This window comes from Adelges cooleyi, unplaced genomic scaffold (assembly GCF_023614345.1).
Source record: "Adelges cooleyi isolate 19-005CV unplaced genomic scaffold, UGA_ACOO_1.1 ACOO_flye_CR_arks_rails_tigmint_CR_PRNA_574, whole genome shotgun sequence".
Taxonomy (NCBI): domain Eukaryota; kingdom Metazoa; phylum Arthropoda; class Insecta; order Hemiptera; family Adelgidae; genus Adelges; species Adelges cooleyi.
Window position 1 is genome coordinate 10,284,922 of NW_026096268.1, and position 27,546 is coordinate 10,312,467.

The 27,546-nt window shown below is 31.3% G+C and overlaps 1 protein-coding gene across 1 annotated transcript; it reads left to right on the forward strand.

Moving 5' to 3' along the window:
• Window positions 1-18,958: 18,958 nt before the first annotated feature.
• LOC126843354 (uncharacterized) lies at window positions 18,959-21,178 on the forward strand. The gene is made up of 9 exons (XM_050580806.1): window positions 18,959-19,073; window positions 19,288-19,314; window positions 19,634-19,660; window positions 19,900-19,926; window positions 20,305-20,331; window positions 20,431-20,454; window positions 20,648-20,719; window positions 20,855-20,932; window positions 21,091-21,178. Exons 1-8 carry the CDS (start codon window positions 19,019-19,021, stop codon window positions 20,923-20,925), a joined length of 330 nt encoding a protein of 109 aa, XP_050436763.1. The 5' UTR covers window positions 18,959-19,018; the 3' UTR covers window positions 20,926-20,932; window positions 21,091-21,178.
• The last annotated feature ends 6,368 nt before the right edge of the window (window positions 21,179-27,546 follow it).

The following is a 27,546-nucleotide window of genomic DNA, read 5'->3' on the forward strand; positions in this document are numbered from 1 at the left end:
CAAAGTTAAAATATTAAAACCACAAATTAAGTCAAATAACAATTTTAAAAACCCCAAACGGTTAGTGATAGTACTCGATAGTGATCATACATATTTATATAGGTAAATCATCCTACTAAATGAAATAATTAAAATATATTCAAATAATGCCAATTTAACGTGAAATAATAAATCATTAAAAAAAAATATATAAAAAAACTAAAATAATTTTTATTCTATGTAGTGATCATAATTGTACAGCTTTAACAAAAAAATTTGAAATAATTAATGTCTTAATTATTTGTACATTAGTATCGTATGTGTGTGCACGTTAAGAAACTAAAGCGTTAAGAGAAGTCGGTTAAGATACTGTAGAATGAAAAAAAAACTGTCAATTTAAATTAGGGTTGAGTATAGAGATTAGATAGGCACTAATTATTAAAAAATACTTCATAAATAACAAAAAATGAACTTCTACGGTGTAAGTTTTCTGTTGGCCGCAGGCAAATTAATCGGTGACGGCATAGGATAACAGTCTGTAACCGATGGTAACAATAATAACTACTTATTGTATTAATTAAAGACAGAGTAGATAGAAGTAGCAATCAATCTTCTAAACGGACACACGTCGGTTATGATTTCACTATAGTATTGGCCTAAAACAAATAATTTACATATATATAAAATAAGTCAGTAAGTTATTTAGTTGAAAATAAATAGTAGTCAACAAATTTTTCAACAAAAAATATGAAATGTATCGTTATCACCACACACAGCGGTTTGAAGAAGATAAGAATTTTGTACATCTAATTAATTTGATAATTTGGTTTAAGCGAAATGTAATATACTACTATACTATATATTATTATATATATTCTAAATCTAAAAAACGTACCGACATCCAACGACGCATATTAATAGGTAATGTTTGCACACCGGGAAACACGTCGATTTCTCTTGAACGAAAACCGTGAGCGAATTACGGACAAATATGTAATTAATAATAACTATTATACGTTTAATATATAATTATATGTATATAATATAACAAACTACAAAGACAAAAATTCACCAAAAAAAACAAAACACGCCGTTCGCCGTTTTTAATTTTTCATTATTATATATATGATAACGTTTGACACACCGGGAAACACTATTGAATAAAAAACCACGTATGACAATGAACAACAGTGTAATTAATAATAATAATAATAATTTTACGTTTAATTTAAGGAAAGTACAAACTCGGCAATAAAAACAACACACGCCGTCACCGTTATTATTTGATACGATAACGTCGTGACATGATAAAAACGCGCGCCAACGCCACGCGCTGCCCAAGCCGCCTTTATGCTTGTCTATGAGCCAGATGTATTATACGAATCCCATGGAAGAGACGATTAGGCGACTGGCGGGACGTCGGCTATTTGAATTGACATTTTATATATATTATTATTATTATTATTATTATTATTATTATTATTATTATTATTATTATTATTATTATTATTATAATATATTATAATTATTATAATTATAATTATTATAATTATAATTATAATTATAATATATAAGTTGTATGAGATGTGTTCTACAACGAACGACAAGAATATATCCATTATCCAAAGTTTTTCCGTGGAGCTGAAAAATAACTAGTTTTTATTTTAACTACTTCCAAGCTAAATAACCAAATCTAGTACACTTTTTCTATGTTATATAATAAATGAAAGAAACACTTCATCGTCTCACAGGTAACACAAAATGCTAGCTTTGATAAATAGGAAATAAATATGCGTATATTAATAGGTATAATCAATAAAAAAACAAATCGCTTTGAATTTGCTATATATTCTTAGTATATTATAATGTAATGAAATTTTTAAATTTAGTTTTTTTAATTTTTTCACAATTTAATGATGGTTTTTCTGTAGAAACTGGACATTTTAATTACGCCTTGAAATCATTCCTGTAATTGATTAAAAGATATTATCATTCATAGCTCAAATATCATTTATTTTCAAAATGTCGACATAGTTAAAAATAAGCGAATTGCTTATGTATGTAGAAATTAGACTATTAAAACTACCATCTGAACAATTTTTATTTTTATTTAACGGTATAAATTATATTCGATAATTCAATATGCCAAATATTTGTATAACATTTTTTTAACTAACAACATTTTTACCAGAAATATACACTAGGTATTTATATGCTGGCTTTTGTGTTTATAATCACGTGAAATAAAACTAAAATCAATAATATAAAATGCATAATACATAAATATTTACCTCAGGTTATATTAGGGATAAACAATTCGACTACCGCCTTGACCGTCAGATTCACGTCGACTATAGTCTAAAAAATGTTAGTTTTTTTATTAGTTACACCAATTTATTTAATTATTCATGATTATGTAAGCAATTCGCCAAATTAATTATTACTTATGCTTTTTTAATTAGAAAAAAATAATTGTCTAAAATAACTAATTTAAGACAATAATTATTATTATTAGTTATTATTATAGCTAATACTAAGTTTATAGAAAAATAACAATTAAATACACATCATTTCCTACACTTTATGTCCAACAATATTACTTTAAAGATTCGTTTTTTATACTATCATTAGTTACCTATCATCCCCTACTCCCTCCTCCCCAAACAAATCAGCTTTTTACTTAAAAAAAAACTTTTAATTATTATTCCATTAAAATGTAAAACGATTCAAAAGACACTTTTTTAACAATTTTAATATATCATAAAAAAGTCAGGATAGGTAATAGTGTCGTTTGATTTCTACATTAAGTAAACTACTAAACCTATGGTCTATATTAACCTTTTTCATTCTTTGACGCTTTATCGTCACCTAATCCAACAAATTAAACTTAAGTGTATGTAAAAAAAAAAAAAAAAATAATAAAGATAAAATTTCTTATTTTGGTACAGCTTTGGCATTAAATAAAAAATACATATTTTGTTAAAATATTGTATGCATATCTGGCCAAGTTCAATACACATAGGTAGTTACTGACCTGTCTCTTTTGATTTTTTTGAATCATTTTTGCCCATTCCGCAAAATAACCCTAAAAAAAATTACTGTTTGAAGTCATTCATGTCACTTTTTTAAAAATTTCAGTATAACATAAAAAAATCGGGTATGGTATTGTCCGATACTGTCTTTTGATTTCTACATTAGGTAAACTATTAAATCTACAGTCTTTACTGACCACATCCAGGCTTCGGCGGCGATCCGTCAACTTGTGCGTTAACTAATCCAACAAATGTTACAAATAAAATTATTATTTGCTTACTTAAAATGTATGCAAACAAATTATAACACTTAAAAGATAACATTTCTTATTTTGGTACAGCTTTCTCATTAAAAAAGAAATACATATTAATTGAAACATTACATGCAAATCTGGCAAAGCTCAATGCATCTCGCATACAGTAACTTATACTGTGTCAATAACTTTTATAATTTAAGGGAATGGGGATGGGATGGGGTTGGGGGTGGAATATAGGGGTAGGAGATAGAGGTGGGAGATAGGGAGTGGGGAATAGGGGTGGGAGATAGTGGGTAGGGGATAGGGGTAAGATATAGGAGATAAGAGATATGTTGTACGTTCAACGTTCAAATTAGAACTAAATGATAAATTCAAAATAGTTTATGGGCCCAAATTCTCTATGAATTGTTTTAAGCCAGATATTAAAAACTACAATATTAGCCAGAAACTTGATGGTTTAATATACTAGCCACCTTAGATACTAGCTTGTTACTGTTTGTTAAAATACTACATCATTATTTATAATTCCACCACTACTCTAAATTTATTTGGTACTTCAACGAGACATAAAAATGCTCTTTCGTGGTTGCAGACTCGGCTGAAATACTTTTGATAAAATATTTACAATAATTAAATTAGCTAGATATTTAGAGTGCAAAACTGACAGTGAATAACATGAATAAGGAATCTTAAAGTTAAGACACCAAATAAGATAAAAAAAAACATTTTCTCAACACAAGGTTTTGCTGATCACCAGAAAATAATACCATAAGTTCATATAAGGTTTAAAAGGGTAGTGTAAAGAAGAACCTTATTTTTTATTGGTATTTTTGAGTGTAGAAGAGGTCGAAGCATATCTAGTCGATAGTTGATAGCTTCACGTTTTTTTTTTAAATGTGGTGACCAGGTTAGGAGCTTGTTAAATATTACGCCTAAACATTTGATTTGAGAGCATTGGGAAATCGGAGTTTCATTTAAGGACACAGTGTGGCGCGAGCTGATTTTATGTCGTTTAATTTTATTTTACAATTTTTTAGCCTCGTTTCCAGTGAGTTCAGGTTTATATATATTATATTGTATATGTAGTGAGAGAGCGTGAGTTGTGGAAAAACATATTCTGGCTGGCCACAATCACATTGGTATTGGGTTGGCTTAAATAAGATTTATGTAAGAACTTTTCAGAGTACGAAAATTAATCCTACATTAGCATTTTGAGAAATAGGCTGGAGGACTATCATTAGTAATAGAAATTATTAATGTTTTTTTGTTTAAATTTTAGACACTTAGTATAATACATCTAGGTCAATAGTAACGACATAGTTTTTGTTTTAGATAAATTTCTTATTTAGTGCAAATGGTGTATGACTATCAGGTAACTGTATGAACAAGCCTACAAAACATCACACCAAAATAATATGTTTTCTTCTTATTTCAATGAATAACACTTAAACTGTGTTTTCGTGTAAGAAACTAAGTTTACATTTTTTTGGAAAAGTAATTACAATAATAAAACCATATATTGTTTTAAAAAAGGGTTTAAATGAATATAAAAATAAAATAGTAAAATTAATCATGACCTGATGCAGGCATTTTTAGGTACCCTTAATGTACCAATTATTGCAAGTGTAAAAATATAATTCAGAAAAATTCTGATTGCAAAAATGTCGAACAACCAATCCAAAAAATAAAGAAAAGCTCAATAGACCAAAAATAGGAGAGATAGTCGAATGAGAACTTATACAATTGCTTAGATTCGCAGACCACATTGCTTTAATAACCAAAAATGAAAAAGAGATGGAAATTGCATTAGAAGTGATGCAGAAGTGTTGACTCCAAATTGAAGCGGGAAATAACCATTTAGATTTTAAACGATATTGGTTAGAAATATTGTTGTAACAAATTTTGAATTTTTTTTCATATACATAATTTATACGGGTGTTAACAATTCCTAAACCATACGTTGCTCGGGTAAACTATGTCATTACATATAACTTGTAATTTAATTGGGTAATTAACAAAATTACTAATTTAATAACAAATTGTATAATAATTTCTATGTTCACACTTGTGATTATCTTGTTTAGTAAAATTTTGTTTTAACTTTTGCAGTCGGTTTTTTTTATACTATTTATTTATAGTATGTAAAGAATTTTCCATTTTACAGTAATTACTGTAATACCTAGTAAAACTGCATATAAATTCTTTCATGATTTTTATATGGTCAGTTTTGTATACATTTGATCTATCGATTTATTTACCTACTATATATAAGTTAATTAAATTTTAAGTAAATTAAATAACACTAAAGGCTTGCTATAAAATGCAAACGTTCTTATCAAGAAAAATTAATATTTCGTGTGTTTTTGAATAATTTTAGACAAACTTATTGTGAAAGATTCGACAATCAAGAAAACAAATGGCTATTGGTTAACACCTCACTATCAAAAAAAAAATTATTTATATGATTTATTTTTATGATAATACTCTTAAGTCTGAAGTCATAAGATATTTACTTAAATTTTTTTTTTGATTGTCACAATCATTTTATAGACAGACTATCGTCTATCAACACTAATCGTATCCATCCTAACACTAAAATGTAATTTATAAGCACATAATTGTCGTTAGTTACAATGCTTTTATTGATATTTATATTTTTTTTATATGTAAACACTGGACCTCCCCTATTTATTTACTTACTACTACTTCTAATACTGCATACTACGTTTTTTTAATAATGTCTGATGATTTTATTGAACATTTTTTTTCTGTACCTACAATTTTATAATTTTAGAATTATTTAGTATTTTTTAGTAAGTTATTAAATAATAGTGCATTGAGTTATCAAACATTTAAAAAATCTTCAGCACGGAAAAACTTTCTGGTATCAACTAATAAAATTTGATTATTTTACAACAATTCTAAGACACTCGGATTTTGATTTGCGCGAAATTTGTTTGATGTGAACAAAATCTAATGTTTCTAACTAAACAACTATGTTTTTCTGTCAAAAAAACCGAATCCTCATCGTTAAACCTATTAATATAGTTATACACTATAGTTTGAACACATTGCGAAAAATGTCCTACCGGAGTTGGGAATTTGATCTGATTACCTCCAAAAAGGCGCGACAGTTTACCTCCACCTGTGGCAATCACTCGTTATCACACAAACACACACACTATCACAAATCTGTTATCTGTCTAGAACATTTTAGCGTCGTCGTGCTATTTGCATTATAATCAGAATCATTATTAAATTTAACTAGAGCTTCCAGTTTCTTATCAGCGGACGGAATTCGTATTAATAACTGATAAGGACGGCAGTTCTCCGAATGTTTTGGCACTCGCTCGCTACAATCGGTCGGCGCCGTCGCTTCGCTCCGCTAACTAAAAATATCCTAGGTTTATAGGCTACAGTCTGGGAGGAGGTTACAGGTTCAAAATTAAGTTTAAGTAGTGTTTTTTTGAAAAGTTAAAGAGACTTGATGAGAAGCTGGCCATTGGGAAAAAGTGTACAATGGAAAATAGTCTTTGGTAAAAGTGGTGTCATCCCGCTTAATTTTACGAGTTGAAAAAAGATAAAAATGTCTAGAGGTCAGTCGGCTAAATGTCTGTTATGGTTTACCTTTGTGAAACAAAATTTGTTCAAACGTAGTACCTATAAGAACTAAGAAGTACTTATATTATGTGTCTAGATACGTGTTGATCGAATTAAAAATGCTAACCACTTTGTTTTGACAGCGACTTCCGACTTAACATTATTATATATTGAATGAAATTTTAAATATAACTTAAAAGACTATGTTATTTTTACAATAACTAAACAATACATATTGCAAAAAAACATGTGAGATGGAGCAAACATTTTGTTAGCAATAAATAATTTCGGTTAACGTTGAAAATTACAATTCAACATTTTCCAACTATTTTTCGAAAAAATTATTCGAAATTTCGAATATATTATTATGCTGAGCTTCAAGTCAGAAAATCATTGCGGATTAAATTGGCATGACGACATTTTTTTCTTGATACTATATTTATCGTTTATTCTCAAAGTGTCAAAATTCCACCTATTATTTGGTAGGTGGGTAACCACCCACCTACCAACCCACCTTCCTAGGTTTTTTTTTTATATTTGACCACTAACCAGTGGTCAAATATAAAAAAAAAACCTCAAATGTAAAATAGAATATGGTTTTATAGTTTTTCAATAATTTTGATACTAGTTTCAATTTAAGAACATTTGTAATGGTAACCATAATTTATAAATTAAAAAAAAAAAGCTTGTACTTTGTACTTTGTAAATGCACATTTTGTTTTATAATAATACAACTGAAAACTACAATATAGTATAGGTTATGAGCTGATATGAGTATTGTTATCACTTTATTATTATCACAGTTCAGATACCTCTTTTTTGGAAGGGATGACGTAAATTACCCGTTCAGTTATTACTCAAATATGTAATTTGGTATTACAATATAAGCCACAGTCTACAATTACTACTACAATTTGTTTACTATTATTAGAAGATAATGTCTTCCTAGAAAGAGAGAGAAATATTAGTATTTTACACGATGTTTTTACCCTCATTAGTAAAATTTAATGTCATATAATTTATTATAAAAATAATAAAAAAACACATCGTGTAATTAGCTTAAGTTATTTTATTTTATTGCCTTAAATTAAGTTTTCAAATCATAGTCGGGTTTTAATATAAAACCGAGAAACGAGGAAAAAACCTCTTATTTGGAAGCGTTCGACTTAAATAAACCTGTTTAGTTAAAACCAAATTCCATTTTTAAGCAGGTGTACACTAATCAGATTTTCGATTACTCAAATAAGTACTTTGGTATTACAATATAAGCCAGAGTTATAACCATGCACGGTGATTCAAGAACAAAATGCGATTTAAACGAATGTTAACTAATACCTAACCATATTATGAGAATAATAAATTGTGTATCTAAGTACCGGTTAAAACCAAAATAATAAATGTTTTACACTGATAACTTTTTTAATTGGTTGATTAACATAGAACCTTATTTTATTTAAAAAAAAATTGTACGCGTATAAAAATATTTTATCTAATATTATATTAATGCTTTGTAGTACAGAAAGTTTATTTATTGAAAAAAAAGAAATGTGGTCTGAACAAATAAAAAAAACTGTTTCTTTAAAGTAACGCCACAACAACACCAACGATTATTGTAGACACTCCAATCGCTAAATTATTTAAAAAACGAACACATTATTATACGATTAAAATCATGTTTCATCAGTAGCAATATTTCTCTGCCTCGAAAAGCATCAAGCAAACTAGACTTTTTTTCGACGGGACAGTTATTGAATTTTACAAAAAACTATGAAGCTCATAACGGTTTTTTGTTGTTTTGTGCTATTCTTTTGTCAATCGGTAAAATTAATGGATATCAGATACCAATATCGCAGCGAGGATCACATGGGAAATTATAGTAAGTCTGATTATTTAAAATGCAGACATCTGTTCAGTGGGTTGAAGCACATGCTACTAACTCAGATTTTAATTAGCCCTCCGTATAATACGCCAACAACACTGACGGCAGTTGACGAAAGTTTTTATAAAAGTACCATAAGAACCCAGATAGCTTCTTTATTTAGTTTAAAAATAAAAAATGTGGGATCCCTATGGCTACTACTTTTGTATACGAATTTAGTAACTGGTTTGGCTAAAAATTCAACCGATATACCGGCAGACTATCAAAAACTTGATGCCACGCACAAGTATGTCATCGGCAAAATACTTAAAGACCTAAACGGATGCCATAAAGATAGTTCTTATGATACTTTCTATGGTATGATTCACTCAAATCCGCCAAAAGATTTGGTGAAACATATGGTGCACGAAAATAATAGGGTAGCCGTAGTAATATTGAAAAAAAACACTACAGTAGCGGATTCATTTGATAAAGACTTTGCAGAGAAGTTAAAAATGATTAATCTTTTTTTTAAAAAAAGTGATTTAATGTATTTAAGCAAAGCATATGACATAAGCATATGGCCAGACATAACCAAAGTACGATTGGAAAGATCTTACAATGACGCGCATACACTGGATTGGTCTATTGACAACCTTCAAAACATAAAGTCACACTACACGCTGACCTTTTCATTTCTTAAAGTTATCATGTTCAACCTGACGTTAAATCACCTGAAACATCAACATTATACAGAACGTCCGGTGCTTGAATGGTACAACGAGGTCAAAACATTTCGTAAAATGTTAAGCTTAACCAATGACGAACACATAAAGAACTTGCTGATTTCTATCAATAATCTCTCTAATGGAACAGAACAAATAGATAGTGTGGTTAGGGATGTATATTCTGCACTAGTATCGCTTTGTTTGCCTCTCGGTTGTGAGGTTGACGATCCATTCAATATAGACAGGAAAGAATCTGAGGTGTCCGGTGCAAGTTCGTCGAATGCTGATACAATAAGTTTGGCAAATACAACTACCCATGTGCCGGTCGAGTATAACAGTGTTGAAAAGACTTCGGCGTTTTTTGTTCGGATTAGTCGGGTGTTCAAAGATGTCGATTTTAACATCATTCAATTAATCATAAATTATATTGACGAAATCAATCTGGAAAACAATATTGAGAGGTTAGATTTTGACTTCCTGTAGTCTAATATTATTGTAGTAACACAAATTAGTAGTTTTAAGACAATATTACTTTTATAACAACCCATTTGTTAAACATGTCATAACTGCAAAATTAACTACAATAAACAAATCATATTAAAATATTAATACTATTTTTTTATTTATTTTCATTTTAGACTATTTTGACGTGACTGGGTCTCTTGTAATTTAAAGAAAATACCAACAATAAAACATGATAATATTATACTCGTTTTTGTTAAAATTAAATTATGGCCCCTTTGCAATTATTGGTTCATAAACAAAAAAGTTTTAATAAAATAGCAACTCTATTTATCCGCCACAACACCTAAAACGTTAAAAAAAATTGGTGTCAAGTTCTGAGGAAATACAACTTAAAGATTGAACCTGCTCCCAAATGGTTAATTTTAACTTTGAAAGCTTTAATTTTAATACTTTTCAATTATTTTTTTTTGTTACCCGGTGCATGTTATTTTAATTTCAAGCTACTTAGTCAAATCTCTGCCAGACACCACAATTTGAGGTTACGGCTATTCAGCAATAGGTTTTAACAAATCAAACTGCCAAGTTGGTTTGTTGTGCCAGTTTACCATTTTAAATATTTTATAAGCCGTAATGAGAAATTTTGTTTTTATTTTTAGATTGTTAATACATTGCTACAAGACAAAATGTGGCAGTTTGTTATTTTTTCACCAGTGTCATCTGGTTAAGAATTATCATCAAGTTGGAAGTTAAAACGCCTCAAATCGAAATGAGACAGTCTTGATTTAATATGCTTAAGTATAAAAAAACTGTAGCAGTGTTATAATTTTTTTTTAACCGAAAAAACCAAGAAATTTACTACAGAAACGTTGGTTGGGTTAAACGTCAATTCATGTCTGGCCGGACACGAGGGCATTTGTTCCCTTAACCTTTTTTTTTTTCATCTACCTATTAAAATATGATAAAAACAATAACTTTGATCTGATATAACATTACATAAAAAAAAGGAAATGTAGATAATAAATTTTACAATTCGCACGCCAGGAACTAAAAGAACTTTTTAGACCCTCAGGAAAAGTGTTATGCCTTTCCGGTCGTTATTTTGCTAAATTCTATTCTTATGACTACATTTTGCAAATCGATAAAGAAAACAAAATGATAAATCGTTGTAAAGCAAACACCCAATATTAACCTGTACACACATGTACCTTCGAGTATATTACAAAATCATGTTATTCTACTATTTCGATAAATCAAAATACACTAGAAAATTGATTGATTTATTAAGGACAGGACACAAGTTTTCTCTTAAAATAATAGCATTTTTGTAGTTTTTATAATAATTGGAGACACTTAAGTTGGTGTTTATTTACAATATTATAAAATTATTACTAAACATTTACCTGTTCTATTTTTTTTTTCACAGCTCAGTATTTTTACAGAAGCATAGTTGTCAACAGAAAAAAAATATTTCACTCCATCCTTTCTCCCGTCCTAAATTTTAATGCTTGATAACTCCCAAAGTAATTAGCCAAAACTGGTTATCAACCGGTATACTATTCAGAAAATAATTCTCGGTTTAAATAGTAAATTAAATATGTACACAAAATACTATTTAAGTTTTTAAAATCTGATAGGCTTATGGAAAATAATTTTAAAAAAAGGTTAATGTTTAGTATTTTTATAATATTGTAAAATATGATAACCAAAAATGTTTTCAAAAAAGAAATACTACAAAATTGCAATTATTCTAAAGCGTACTCATTCCATCTTTAAACCATGACGAAAATATTCGGTTTGAGTTCAATAAAATTTTTTTTTTTCAATTTTAAAAATACCCACAAGAGACCATAAAAGATGGTGGACAATTTTCAACAAATTAGGGGTTCCGTTTTTGGCCAATACGAACCAATTAGTCAGTAATGATAAGACCATTGCATAGGTGTATAAATTATTTTAATAATTGTTAAAGAGTGACGATTTTGTATAGTTTCGCACATTAGCGCATGTGTTTCAAAAGTTACACCTATATCAAAAGTAAATAAAGATTTACATGTATGATTTTCTATGGAAGTATTATTTATCGAGTTCTCGCCTAAGCATTAACTCGAAAACACAATTTTTTTTACTATAGAAAAACACCTGGGTTGTTCGATGTGCGTTCCCATTTCCACTGTTTACATAAATTGAAATATGCGAATCGACATATTCAAAGTCAGGTTATATTAGAGATAAATATATCGACTACCGCCATCCCCATCATATGTAAGATAACTACCGTCTGAAAATTGTTTATTATTTTATTAGGTATACCAATTATTTATTTAATTATTTATGGTTATTTAAGCGATTCGCCAAATTAATTATTGCATATCCTTTTTTAAATAGAACAAATAATTGTCTTAAATAAATAATTTAAGATAATAATAATTATTATTATGTTATTATTATAGCTAATAATAAGATTACCTGTGTATGTAGAAAAAAGCGCCAATTCCGCCTTCAACCCGGTGACTCCAGGCTACTCAAACATTTATTCAAGTAATTTGATCATTAAATAAATATTTCAAAATAAGTAGAAAATTGTTAATTATATAATGTAGGATTTTTTTAAAACAAATTCCGATCTTGACAAATAATTATTATTTCTCAAGTTCCAAATTCCTACAAAAGATTAAATACTATATTGTATTATAATGTAATTGTTCTTATTGTTTAGTATAATATATTATTGAACAATATTTTCTAATTTTTAAAAGATTTTTCGATATGACATCCTCAAAAATGTACCCAAAAAATCGTTTTAAAATTAATAACCAAGATATTATTTAAGACGTAAATATGTAGTCTTACTTACGTAGTTTTTGCTTTGTCACTTTACCGTAACTTAATCCAAAAAAAAGTCGCTTTTTTAAAAAAAATGAATCTACGATAAAAAATTCAGGTTAGGTACTGTCCTATAGTGCCTACTGTAGATATGTTGGACTAAATCATCAAAATAAGTATAACATTGAAAAAAACACAAACTTAAACAAAAAAAAACAACAATATTATACATAAACTGAGGCTTTCACGTGGTTAAGATTGGCGGACAAGCTGTAACCTTGGTCACAATACTAGTGGGATATACATCGTCTAGGTAGTAAGTACTCGAAGACCGATTGTCGACCATTGTCGTGCTATTGACAGCGACTTGCAAAAGACCCACGCAAACGCCGGCCGCGGTCATCAGCACGCCGGCAAAGATGTAAACGTTATAGCTGCTTTCCCGGCAGTTCTCTTGAATTCTCACTGTAAAATGTATTGAATCATAACAATATTAACAATAAAAAGTGACCTGGATGATTATACAGGTTCACCTACTCGATGTAAGACATTCAATAACTCGAAAAATATGAATATTTTGAAAATTACTATTTTTCTATACTTTTGTAGGTCCCTTATACGCTAAGGAAATACGGACTTAGGTTTTTTCCATAAACATACATATATTTTCAAATGAAATACCTGCTACAAGGATTCCGATGCACGAGCCCACGGCCCGGACCAAGGAAACTTGTCCGAACACGTTGTTGATCTGGTGCACGGGAAACACGTTATACACCAGTGCGTTTTGTATAGAATTATAATAACCTGGAATTTAAATTAAAAAATGATAAAAATAGGAATTAAAAACACCCCCAAAAATGATGACATTAGAATAATATTATAGTGTTGTTTATCGTACGTCTCTAACTCAGCCTGTTTGTTGTATGTACATATCAGTAGGCATTTAGGTTCAGCCAGGTTTCAAATATATTTTTAAATTACACCATATGTGACAGATAGCATAATATTGTTAATAATCACGTTAATATACTACTACTTAAATTTAAAATTAAAATTACATTTCCCTGCCATTTTTAATTGCCACCCGGTTGATAAACTGGGCTAAATGTTCACTTGGCCCGAAGGCTCATATGTTAATTATGTACAGTGCTGCAAAAGTCGTGAACGATTAGTGTAATGACAAATTTACCGAAAAACAAACCGTACATGGCGAAATAAGGCAAGATCTTGGCAATGTCGGTCGTGGTGGACAGGAAGAGCGATAGACCGTTCGCTATCAGAACTATGCCGACGGTGTATAGAGGCACAGCGGTCGATGAGGTCTCGTGCAGTACATATCCCAAGCCTCGACCAGCCAGCAGTCCGAAACAACCAGCGATTAACGTGATCGCGGCTTCCGCAGACGTTTTCATCATACCAGGCGGACCTGGTCAACGATACAGTTTAAGTATAGGAAGCACAGTCAGGGTCATAATATCTCAATTTTGCCGGGCTTGCACGATTCACTCTGGATCAATTTGGGCAAAAAAGTGAACTAAAATTGGGCCTGACCCAAGATCCGGAATGAATCCTGTAAACCAGGTTTTGAGTTATGGTGGTCCTTCGAAAACGATTAGGTAACTAATAACGAAGAACAGACTTAAATGATGGACAATCAGCTGCACAGAATCAATTAACTGTGCACGGCCGCGGCACACAAATGGAATAGCGAACCAATATTTTGGGCCTGTCACCTTTTATGAACATAAACGGTATAAAACGAGCAGCGTGAACCAAAAACTCGCTAGCAGCATACAGTATGAACGAAATGCTTCCCCAAATGTTAGCACTCATAATGGAATGAAAGGTTCGGCTCACAGACGTCGGACACAGTTTGGCCCAACCCTTCAGTTCGTCTTTAACGTCGGACACGGTCATTATTCTTGTCATAAGTAGCGGATACAAGTATTCTCTGTCCTGTTACGCGGTTTGATAATATGTACACGCCTGATATTATTATATTTAAGCTACCTTTAGGTTTTCGTCGAGCAAGTGAAAGATGTTGCCGGTGAAGAGTACGTCGTCTCGGTACATAGGTCTAATGCCTACTAAAGTCGGTCCGAAGAAGCCGTGCAAGTTGTGACAGTACGTGTCAGGCTCTTTTACCGTGTACAGCCTTCCCAAGTGATGCAAGCCGATCGACCTCAGGGTGTCTGTTCGACTCAGCACCGGGGTATCGACCGTAAACGGCACTATGCGCAACCTGTGACAAACGAAACCGTGATAAACATGCTTTCTAATACGAATATAATATTAGGAAAGGTTGCTGGTTAGAATGCAGCTCCTAATCGTCTTTACTGTCGATTGCCGACGGTATTCCAAACGGTGGGAAACTGACGGTTTTCTATCAAATATTGCGCGTTCTTTGCGACGGCCACTGAGTTCATCTGCAAGGAGTGCTCTACGACGACTTTAGGTCCGTCGTCGACCACTTCGATTTTCTGTGGTACTGGCGTGGTGATGAATATCCAAAATACAAACGTATATACCGTCAACACTGAGGTGGTACAGTGCATAGACGTGGAGATCATAAAATTATAGTTATCACCTAATCAATGGTGCTTAAAGGCTTTTAGATGCTCCGACTCGAACGTCGTAGCCAAGGTATCTTTAAAAATGCACTGCGCGAGACAGTCAGATGAGGTTATGCTCAGTCGCACACAATTTGCATTCATAGATTTAATGAGAAGTTTCAGTTACTATTTATAAATAGGCATAACTTATCATTGCACTCTTCAATCCCCGAGTAGAAATTTAAATCAGTATTGACTCAGAATTGGATCTTAATAACCAGATTTGAAGTCGGAATTCGATCCGGTTGCCATTGAAAATGTAATGCAGCCATGGCACGACTCCGGACCTTATCAAAAAGTTTCGGAATACATAGGAGAAATCCGAATCGAATCAGAATAATGTAAGGAATATCGGATCAGGAAATCTGGATGTGACTAAGACAACTTTAGTAGATGTGAGGACCTATAAGTGAAACCTAAATGACATTTCCATTCGGACCGGTGCCAAGACATAACTCGACTCCTGATCATCGTGACACTGGCGAACTTAAAACGACCAAAGTGCCAGTGCCAAGGAAGTGATGGTTTCATATTAAACTCTTCTGACTGTTCACCGCGGTGACATCATTACAGGGTCTGTCTGGCTCAACAACGAGCCCATTAAGATAACGATCCATTTCTCGGTGTCGTACTTACTCATATTGATAATCAAGGCCGTCTTCCAATCGGCGTAGAGAATGGCGTACTCCGTGAATGGCGCCACTATCAGCATGCCGCTGAAACTGCCCAGATGCACGCACAAATGGGCTTTTTGCCGGGACAGATTGTATAGCAACGACAACAGGATGGTAAACGACGTTCGCAACAGACCCGCGCCAGTTCCTTTAATTTTTATAATCGCAACAAAATACAAATGTAAGGTTAATGAAATACAATCACGGTGAATTGTTTTATCTCGCACAACATTTTCATCGATAGACACGGGTTCCAAACCGGGGCCGGTGAGTGTTAATACGATGATTTGTGGAGAAAACCAGTGTAGTAGGGTACGTGATAGGTGACAAATAACAATATGATGGTTTACTGTGAATAGTATGAATAATTTCGGTCTTTACCGCCGACGACGGCCAAGAACAATCCTAGATTGTCGACCAACACTTCGGCGACGGACCACAGACACGCTGACCAAACAATTGTCAGCAGTGATCCCAAAAACAACAAAGTTCTGAATCCATGTCGGTTGACCAAGGCACAAGCTAAAGGCCCTAAAGAGGTAACAACATAAAAAAACCCGTAAGAAATGTATCGGTTTGGAGCTAAGAAACAATTATTTTGGACAAGCCAAAGCAAAACTATTTTCAAGTATCCGTAACAATTTTCAATGTTGCATTAAACACTGTGAAATTTCGAAAAATGTCAATTTTTTTTGTGTGTTAATATATTCCCAGTTTTGGATAGCTATTTATGAAGTTATTGAAGTTTTAAGTTTTGGGCAAGAGCAAAGTAAGGTCCTTCAAGAGTATCCACATTTTATCCAGATACATGGATATGTCCTGATAATTATATGACTATTTCCGATCTATAATCTCTTTGCGATTTGTGATGATAGTCTTAATATTATTATAGTCTTAATAGCCTTAATAATTTATAGTCTTAATTATATGTTCTGGCCAAAAGTTTTATATATCTTATCTATATATATATATATACATACACAAAATAATATCTTATTTCTAATCTCTCATCTCTCATATTTTATCAGATAATTATTTATCAGTTCTTTATTGCAAAAAACAACTGCTAGATCGCTACACACGTATATATTTTCCTCGGTAACGTTCAACGTGACGCACAGTTTTTCTTATTGACCCCGAGCCAAAAGACATATCCATGTCAATAATTAGTTTTGAGGGGGGAAACACAAAAAAAAAATTTTGAAAATTCAGATCTCATCGTATAAAAACAATGCGAAAAAAAAATTAACGATAAAACGATCACCCTGTATATATTAGGGTCTTATAAACCAAGTAATTTACCGACGCCGTAGAAGAACAGTGCGTACATGGCCATGTGTTCCAAAGTGCGCGTGCCGGGTGGCACCTTTTCGATAGTGCCGACGCGGGAGTCGAACAGGAACAGCGAAATGAACACGCCGTCGCCGACGAAGGCCGAAACGAGCGCCATCAGGCAGGTGGCCCGGGCCCACGCGTCGTTCTCACGCGAACACTGCACGACGAACAGGCACGACGTGTCGTCGAGCTCGGCCGACAACATCAGCTGGTCGCCGGACGTGGACGAGTGGGCGCTGTAAACGTCGCTGTTGATGTTGTAGAAGTCGACTGAAGTCAGGTCGCCGCTGGTCAAGCGGGCTGCCGAGGCCGTGGGCGACAACGGTCTGACCGCAGATTCCCCGGCCGTGCCGACGAACGTCCATTCGTCGGCGGCGGCCGCAACGTTGGCCACCGCGGGGTTGGCCGTCGAGTCGTTTTCGCTGTTCAGGTTGGCCACTGAACTGTCCTCGGGCGAGACGGTTGCACTGTTGGCTTCCAGGTCTTCGTTGGCCACTATAGGCCAAGCTGTCGCATTGTTTTCGCTGTCCACGTTGGCTACCGAACCGTCCTCGGGCAGAACGTCTGCACTGTTGGCGTCTGGGCGAGGCAAAGACATTTAAGATAAGAAAATTGTCAAAAAATAGTCAAAATTTAACAAAAAACAAAACAAAACGTATTAATATTAAACTTATTATTCGAAAATGAAAATAGTAATCAAAATAAAAAGTGTTTCCATAACGCTAAACTTAGTAAAAAAAAAAACAATAGAATAAAAACAAGGTTTGTATTTCTCCCAGCGTTTTTTTTTTATTACTATAGTTTCACTTAATTAGAAAAAAAAATTAATTTTTAAATGATCCTTAATTTAAAAAGATATATTAGCATAATTATTATGCATTATATGATTTATAAATAACCCTCCCAGACTGTGATAATAAAGGTGCCATTCCTCCTGTTGTCTTATTCTATTTCTAACTCCGTAATTTTACACAAGGGTGTAAAATTAGATTGAATGCAATAATGAGAAAATGTTATTTATGTGCAGACAGTGATTTCTTGATCGAAGACGTTTTAAAATGAAAAATAAGCGGAGAGAAATTGTAATTTCTTGGCAAATACGTTTGCTATAATTGGCATTATAGTTGTATAAGTAAAGTTTTATAATTATTATAATGTACAATTAATAATAGATTTTACACAAAAACTAACCTTTTTTTCGGTTAGGGTTTTCGTGAGTAGCTTTTTCAATATTTTTCATTTACAACCTATGTGACTATACGTTTTTTTCACTTAAAAATCAATTAATTTTTACTGTTCATAATGATCTACTGAAAATGTCGAATTTTGATCGCACAATTTATATTTTTATAAAAAATCCAACACAAATTTTAACAAAGTATTGGTGATATAACATCTGTTATAGATGTAACAATTGTAGTAAAACCATGTACTCATACAACATTTGTGTATTTTTTTTAAAAACGATCATTATTTTACAAATAACATATTAATTTGCTTCTTACATAAATAAAACTGTTTCTATATTATTGTCGGCAAAACACTTGCCAAATAAAGTATATTATTATGTTCAATTACATTTTAGTCTGTATATTTTATGGTTGTCGATCGTACAGTGTTTTTCAGAATAAAAAAAAAATCATACATACATTATGCAAAATATCGCAATTTTTTGTATAGCAGTAATTATCTTGAAAACATCTTTGGGTAATTTGTATTTTTATCACAATAGTTTATACATAGAATGATTATCCGAAATTAATCAAACTCTATAATTATATGGTTTTATGGTATCTTATTAAATTAAATATTGTTTTAAAACAAGTTGATCACACAACTAATTTTTTCCCATAAAATTATTTACGTTAGTACACTATATTATGAATTTATTTTGATACCCAATTTTGTTGTTTGTATTTAGTCACACAAGGTTTCCCGACACCACCGGGTAAGTAACAAACATTAATTAATAGCCTGTTATATGTTTTACTTCTATTTTTCATACCTATTTATTTATATATTATCTTGTACGTTGGTACTGATTTATTGTATGTATAATGTGATCAGGAAGTAATCTAGGTCTAAAAGTAGATAACAGCACCCTCACTCACCCTATTTCATTATAAATATGTTTTTGGTGTATTGCAACACCAAGTTAATAACAAATGCGTGTAAAATATTATACATACAATTACTATGATGCTATATAAAATAATGTAATTTTATTGGTAGCAAACAGTACTTATTTTTATTATTTGTTGGATTAGGTGCAGAAGTTTCGAATGTTACAAAAGGTCAGTAAAGACTATTGTTTTATTTCCAGTTGTATTATATACAGAGTGTTTCACAATGACTCGACAGTTGAAATAACTTTTGTTCTAGTGAATATTTTAGAGTTTTTTTTTAAGTATTAATTTATACTCATTTGCGCGATTCAAACTATATTTTGTACTTCTATCAATTCAAGAGAGGATGTGGAGCGCGGTAGAGTAATATACGCAAACAGTAATTTTTGTGACATTTGTTCAAATAGATGAAAGTGATCCGAAGACCACAGAAGGTCAGTAAAGAGTTATTTCATTTTTTTTCCCCATTTTTTTTGCGACATATTATGTGTACCAGTTTGCTTTTATTGTGCACAAATATTTATTACAGAATTACTCGCCACATTTATTTTAAGATATTTTTTTTAATAAATTACATTATTTAGAGTATACCTATGATTAGTGAAAATGTATACATTGGTAAAAAAAATATTTTATGACAAAAAATAAAAACGTAGGAACGTAATTTACAAGTGGTATTAAAAAAAAAAGTTATTGCAATAGTGTTTAAGCCTATTCTATTGTTTACCGAACGATTACTAAACCACTAAGCTGGAGATATGACTCTTTATGTTTAACAAAGAGTTTTTGATTTGTGTAATTTGTTGGATTAGATGGAGTTGGTTCGAACGCATCGAAAGGTCAGTATAATACTCAACTAAGGTCAGGAGTTGTAATTTTTAAATATCAAATTCCCACTTCTGATATTTAATAAATAAAAAATAAATTATTTTTCTTAGGTTGTGGGCCAAAAATGAAAAAAGGTACGCCATTTTAGAAAATTAAGAAATCATAAACATGTTTTAAAACTTAGGGTTAGTAAAGTTGCGCGACCTCAATGTAGTTACACTATTTTATGGTCATTTCAACTTTTAAAAAATTTAATTATGATTCATAATTTTCATTTTATTTTTTAAATATATAATACCTACTCAATTTTCTTAATTGTTTGCGCAGGTGCCAAATGCGTGGGTATGGCCGCGAAACAGGGTTGTATTTGCTTTGTAGACTGCCTAGCTTGTCTGTTTGGTAAGTATCTAAATTTAAAAAATGTTTATTTTTAATTAAAAGTTAAAAAAGTATACGTAACTAATTTGGTGATTCACTTACCTGATTATTTAAAAGTAAGTAAATATATTTAAGAAATAAATTTAAACTCTTCAGCTGACCCTCATGCGAGACATACAAGTGGCGGTGTTTGTAGTACACCTTGGGCAGGACCTTGTCGTCCTTAATCATACGGTAAACTAATCTAATCGTTATAAAATATTATTTCTTAATTTATATGAACAATTTAAAAACAATTTTAATTTACAATGTTTTTATTTAACAATAGTAACATTAAAAAAATTAATTATATTTAAACTGTGCATTAAATAAAGTTTTTTTTTTTATTACAGAAAAGATCCAAACATATTGCAGAATTATATAATTGCTTGTGAATACATTTAAATGTGCACAATTCATTTGTCATTTGTATAAACTTATACTTCACAAGTTCATTATAAACTGTTATTATCTAGTAAATTAAAAATATCTTGTTTCGTTGTAGTACAAGTATGCAAACTTGGTTAATATTTTCACCAGATAATATATTTGTTTTGTTCAAGTACCAGGTGATTGGCTAACTATAACTTTAAGAGTAATTAATCAAAATTGGTTGCCGACCAACCCAAAATTTTAACAAATTATCCTTCTTTTAAGAAGTTATTTTTAATAAAGGTAACGAGATAAATGTCAAATTTTAAAAATTGAGGTTAGCTTATAAACCGGGTAATTGGATAATTCTGAGGTACAAGCAAACTGTTTCAGAAGGTAGTAACAGTGGCGCCTATCAATTGGAATTAAGTGGGGACAATTTGGAACATTTGTACTTGGGTGTCAACTGTCAACATATTTTTCTAAGGTGTTAGTAATTATAAGAGGGTTAAAACCATATTCCCATTAACTAAAATACACAAAACCATAATATGTAAGTCAGATTAGCCATAATTACAGAAAAACAAGGTTTAATAAAAACTCTTGTATGGTGCTTGCATTAAACACTTGTAGTATTCTGCCATATATTAGAAGAGATTATGAGTAATGAATTAGTTGACTTTGCATTTCGATATGTTGACTTTTTAAAATATGCCTACAGTACTTAACTTTTAAGAAAATGTGACTTACGCCACTATGGTTACAATCCTCTCAGTTATTGAAGTCTTTATGTGTTAGTACATCAGAAATTGATAAAGTAATTTTTAAATAAACGCTACCATGCGAATCTGTGGACAATAAGTTCAACCCAGTTTAGTTCAAATCAAACACAGTATAAATCAGCAAAGCAAGAACGTATTAAAGTGAGGTGCGGTGTTTACAAAATAGCATCAAAGCATTTAACTGAAAGTGGTTTTATCACTTTTGATAATAACAATTCCTGTACACCTGTAACCAGTTCCTTTTTTATATACTAGGTGTGAATCAAAAAAACAATTTGGTTTTTTTCATATTATAGCTTATCGCTTAGTTTAGACGGTATATACGTTTTAAAGTAAAATACTCACTTGGTTTTTGTTCGTTACTTTTTTTTTATAATACATTGTTTATACAAGTACAATTATTCATTGTAAAACAATATCTTCCAGCTTCACATCGAAGCTAAAAATTAAATAATTACTTTACACGTGTATAATATAACAGCGAGGTGTGCTTACAAATTAAATGAGGAGAAAATGCGTGGCAAATAGTCTAAAACGAAAATAAATAATAAAAATATAATATTAATATTTTGAAGTGATAATTTATTTAATTTAAAATTTGCAGTTATGACATGATTACCAAATAGGTTTTTATAATAATAATGTTGTTTAAATTTTAAAAACATTAATAACACGAGTTACAATGGTAGTATTAACCTAGACACTATTAACTACACAATATAGACTACAAGAAATCGAAATCAATCAATAAAACCTAACCTCTCCATATCGTTTACCAGTTTGATTTCATCAATATATTCTATGAGTAATTCAATGAGTCTAAAATTAACATTTTTGAACGCCCGACAGAGTTGCAGAAACAACCCCCTAGCCTTTTCTAAACTGTAATACTCAACCGGCACATGGTTAATTGTATTTGCCAAACTTATTGTACCAGCATTCGACGAACTTGCATCAGACACCTCAAATTCTTTACTGTCTTCATTGAATGGTTCGCCAGCCTCACACCCGAGAGACTGACAAAGCGATACTAGTATTGAATATATATCCCTAATCACATTATCTATATACTCTGTTCCATTAGAGAGATTATTGATGGCAGATAGCAAGTTCATTACGTGTAAATCATTCGTTAATCTTAAAAATCTACCAAATATTTCGACCTCGTTGTACCATTGAGTAAACTCGTGTTTATTCGAAAATTCTGAATAGTGTTGTAGATATTTCAAGTGTTTAAACGTCAGCCGGAACATGATAACTTTAAGAAATGCATAGCTCAGCGTATAGTGTGACTTTATATTTTGAAGGTTGTCAATAGACCAATCCAGTGTATGCGCGTCACGATAAGATGTTTCTAATCGTACCATGGTTATGTCTTGCCAGCTCGCTATTGCTCTGCTTATATACCTTAAATCACATTTTCTAAAAAAAAGACTTTGCATTCGTAACTTCTTTACAAACTCTTTACTAAACGAATCCTCTAATGTGTTGTTTATTTTCAGCAGTTCCGTGGCCTCAATGTTATTGGTGTGCACCATATGTTCCAATACTTTTTTTGGCGGATAAGGTTTTAAGTGAATCATATCGTAGAACCTATCATAAGAATTATCTTTATGGCATCCCCTTAGGTCTTTAAGCAGTTTAATGATGACATACTTGTGAGTTGCTTCAAGTTTCTGATAGTCTGCCGGTATATTCTTTGAACGTCTATCGAAATCAGTTACTAATCCCGCGTACAAGTGTAGTAGCCACAGGGATCCCATATTCCGTATTCCTAATCTGTACAAATGAGCTATCTGGAATCGAATGGTACATTTATAATAACTTACGTCACTGGCCGTCAGTGTTGTTGGCGTATTATATGGAGGGACCAATAATATCAGAGTTAGCAGCATGTGCTTTAATCCACTAAACAAAAATGTGCATTTGAAATAATCAGACTGACTATAATTTCCGATATGATCATTGCTGCGATATTCGTATCTGATATCCACTAATTGTACTGGTTGAAAAAGTAATAGCGAAAAACAATAAATAATTTTCTTGAGTATTGACGAGTGCTTCATAGTTCAAAATTCAATAGCTACTCTAGCAGTGATAGTTTGTATGTTCTGTAACACTTTAAAACTTCTGTGTATTTTAACGAGAAAAATCTGTGTTTAAATATTTATCTAGAATTCGAGACTACAATTATTGTAACTTATTCGTCGATTAACAGCCGTTTTAAACAGTATAATATTTGAAACTCGCACTGGCATTTAAAATATTGGTACAGTATAGTATTTGAAATTTGCATTGACGCGGGACAATTGCTCCTATAGACGTTATTCTTATTAACACAGTCGTTTTAAATGTTGTTAAGAGTTTGTCTTTTATGGTAAAATAACGAGTGGTAGTTTACATAAATCAGTTGTTTTCTATAATATTTAAATTGCCAGCCAACAATATGTAATCGCATTAAAACGTGATTGTTTATCCATCGTTTGGCAATAGTTCCCACAAGTGGTACTGCGACCTCAATTATTTTGTGTTAACATTCACCCATAGACGTCAGAGATAGGTGACTGCAGTTTTAAAAAATATTTTTTACGCAAACAAATACAAATCTAGCATGCTAAAGATAAGTTTTTACCAATTATGAAAATTCACTCATTTAATACCTTTTGCTTATTATCGCCAGATAATTATTAATAAATACTCAATTCGAATACTAATAAATACATTTTTGTTTAATAACCTGTTTTATATCAATGGTGGGTCGGGGCATAGAGGGAACAGAGAGGTCACAGGTCTACAGAAATTATTATAATTAAAAGTGATAATTCACTCATTTAATACCTTTTGCTTATTATCGCCAGATAATTATTAATAAATACTCAATTCGAATACTAATAAATACATTTTTGTTTAATAACCTGTTTTATATCAATGGTGGGTCGGGGCATAGAGGGAACAGAGAGGTCACAGGTCTACAGAAATTATTATAATTAAAAGTGATAAAATTGAATAAAATTACTTTCAAATGAACGCTTTGATGCTTATTGGTAATTACAGCACCTCAATTAAATATTTTCTAACTTTGTTGGTTTACACTGTGCTTGGTTCGGACTGTAGTGGTTTGAAAATACTAACTACTGATTTGCATCGAAGCGCTTATTCGAAAGTGATTTTATCACTTTCAGAATTTAAAAATTCTTGTAAACCTGTCACCTCCCAGTCCCCACTGTACCCCGACCCAACTGTACTGTTTTTTTTATACCAATAGATTGTTTTACGTCATCATTGTCTATAATGAGTAATATTTTTGGGGGTTTCAAGTTTAAACAGTAGAAATGAATTTACTATCCACAGACTTTATGTATAAAGATAATTGGTTTCAAGGTTGTATAATTTTGTATTATTACAAACTAACAATTTTTTTTAAAAAACACACTTGTGTAAACTAATTATCAATTATATTTATTATATAATTAGTTTTATACAATTTAAGTACTAAATAATTTATCTGTAAATTAATTACCGTAAAATTTGAAGTATTATTTCTACAATTTTTGTACAGCTTTATTATTGTTTTTTTATCGAAAACAAGTTTCCTACATAGGCATTTACAGTGTTCACAATTACACACACTTTTAGGTGTTATAAACTTTTATGTTCTAACATATTTACCTTCTTTACGGTTGTTGTTTTTTGAAAACAAGTTTTTTTATTACGCCAAATTTGTATTTGCTATAATATTTGTAACAATAAGGTGCTATCAAATAAGCAAATTCAAACGTTAAAAACACAAATAATAAAAGAAGATAGGGGCAAAAAATATCTTGTTTTCCCTAAAAAATAGAATAACAGTAAAACTATCAAAATTATATATGTATTATACAATCGCTTCCTAAATGTGAAATCTAAAAAAATGGGCGAACCCTTGGTTAACAGTTATATATTATTTTGTCTAAATAATCAAACTATACAAAAGGGGTGTCTTAGGATTTAGTACAATACAGATATTATAAAGAGAGTTAACAATTTTAGTTGAATACAAGTTAAACTCGGATTAAATTGATTATGATCGTTAGATATAAATAAACTTATGAATAACTTTCAAATTAACATTACAAAAATAATAATTTTCAACGATGTGCTTGAAATTGTATTTTTTTTTTAAAAGAGTCTATACGATTATGGTTCATAGTCCGTCTATATTAATTTATTACCATAGTTATCCAAAATACCTGCCAAACAGAAGATTTTCTATCAACGCACTCTACGCGTGGTTTATTATCTTAATTAAATGAAGTGGATATGGCATAAAGACTTAAAACCATATTTTTTTAACGTTTAATGTGTTGTGATGGATGAATAGCCTTGATATTTTATTAAAACTTTTTTATTTATCAACCTCATATGGCAAGACGGCCATAATTTCATATTAACAAAAACGAGTATATTATTATGTACTTTTGTTGTTATTTTCTTTAAATTAAACGAGACTCGAGCTTGTCAAAATAGTCTATAGCAAAAAAAAAAAAATCAAAAAATACAGTTTGAATGTAATTATTTAAATTTGCACGATAACATGATTTACAAGTGTTTTAATATAATAATAATATTATTTTAGTTTTATAATTATTACTAGTTTGTATTACTTATTATGTTGTTGTTACAAAACCAACTATCATCTTTCGGTTGGAGTTCGTCAATATATTCTATGATTAGCTGAATGATGCTAAAGTCGACATATTTGAACGCCTTTTGAAGTCGATAAACAAACCTTCTAGCGTTTGCCAAACTGTGATACTCGACCGGTACAGATACCTCAGAACCTTAACTGTCTATATTGAATGGTTCTGCGGCTTCACACCCGAGAGGTACACAAAAAGATACTAGTATTAAATGTATATACCTTAGCACACTGTCTGTTTTCTCCTTTTCGTTAGAGAGATAATTGATAGCAGATAGCAAGTTCCTTACGTGTAGGTCATTGGTCAAGCTTAATAATTTACCAAATCTCTTAACCTCGTTGTACCACTGACGCACGCAATGCACGTAGTCTTTCAAACCTTCTGAATAGTGTTGTAGATATTTTAAGTGTTTAAACGTCAGCCGGAACATGATAACTTTAAGAAATGCATAGCTCAGCGTATAGTGTGACTTTATATTTTGAAGGTTGTCAATAGACCAATCCAGTGTATGCGCGTCACGATAAGATGTTTCCAATCGTACTATAGTTATGTCTGGCCAGCTTGCTAGATCTCTACTTGTATACATTAAATCATATTTGTTCAAAAAAAGTCTTCTTATTTTTAACTTCTCTGCAAACTTTTTATTAAACAAATCCGCAAATGTATTGTTTCTCCTTAGCAGATCTCTGACCTCGTCATGGTTTTTGCGCACCATATATTTCATTTCGTCTATTGTCGGATAAGGTTTTGCGTGAATCATATGATCAAATTTATCAAAACAATTACCTTTACGGCATCCGTCTTGGTCGCTAAGCAGTTTATTGATGACATACTCGTGTGTGGCTACAAGTTTCTGATAGTCTGCTGGTACATCGTTCGAATTTTCAGCAAGACCAGATACAAAATTCGTGTACAAATGTAGTAGCCATAGGGACCTCATATTCCGTACTCCTATACTGTACAAAGAAGCTATTTG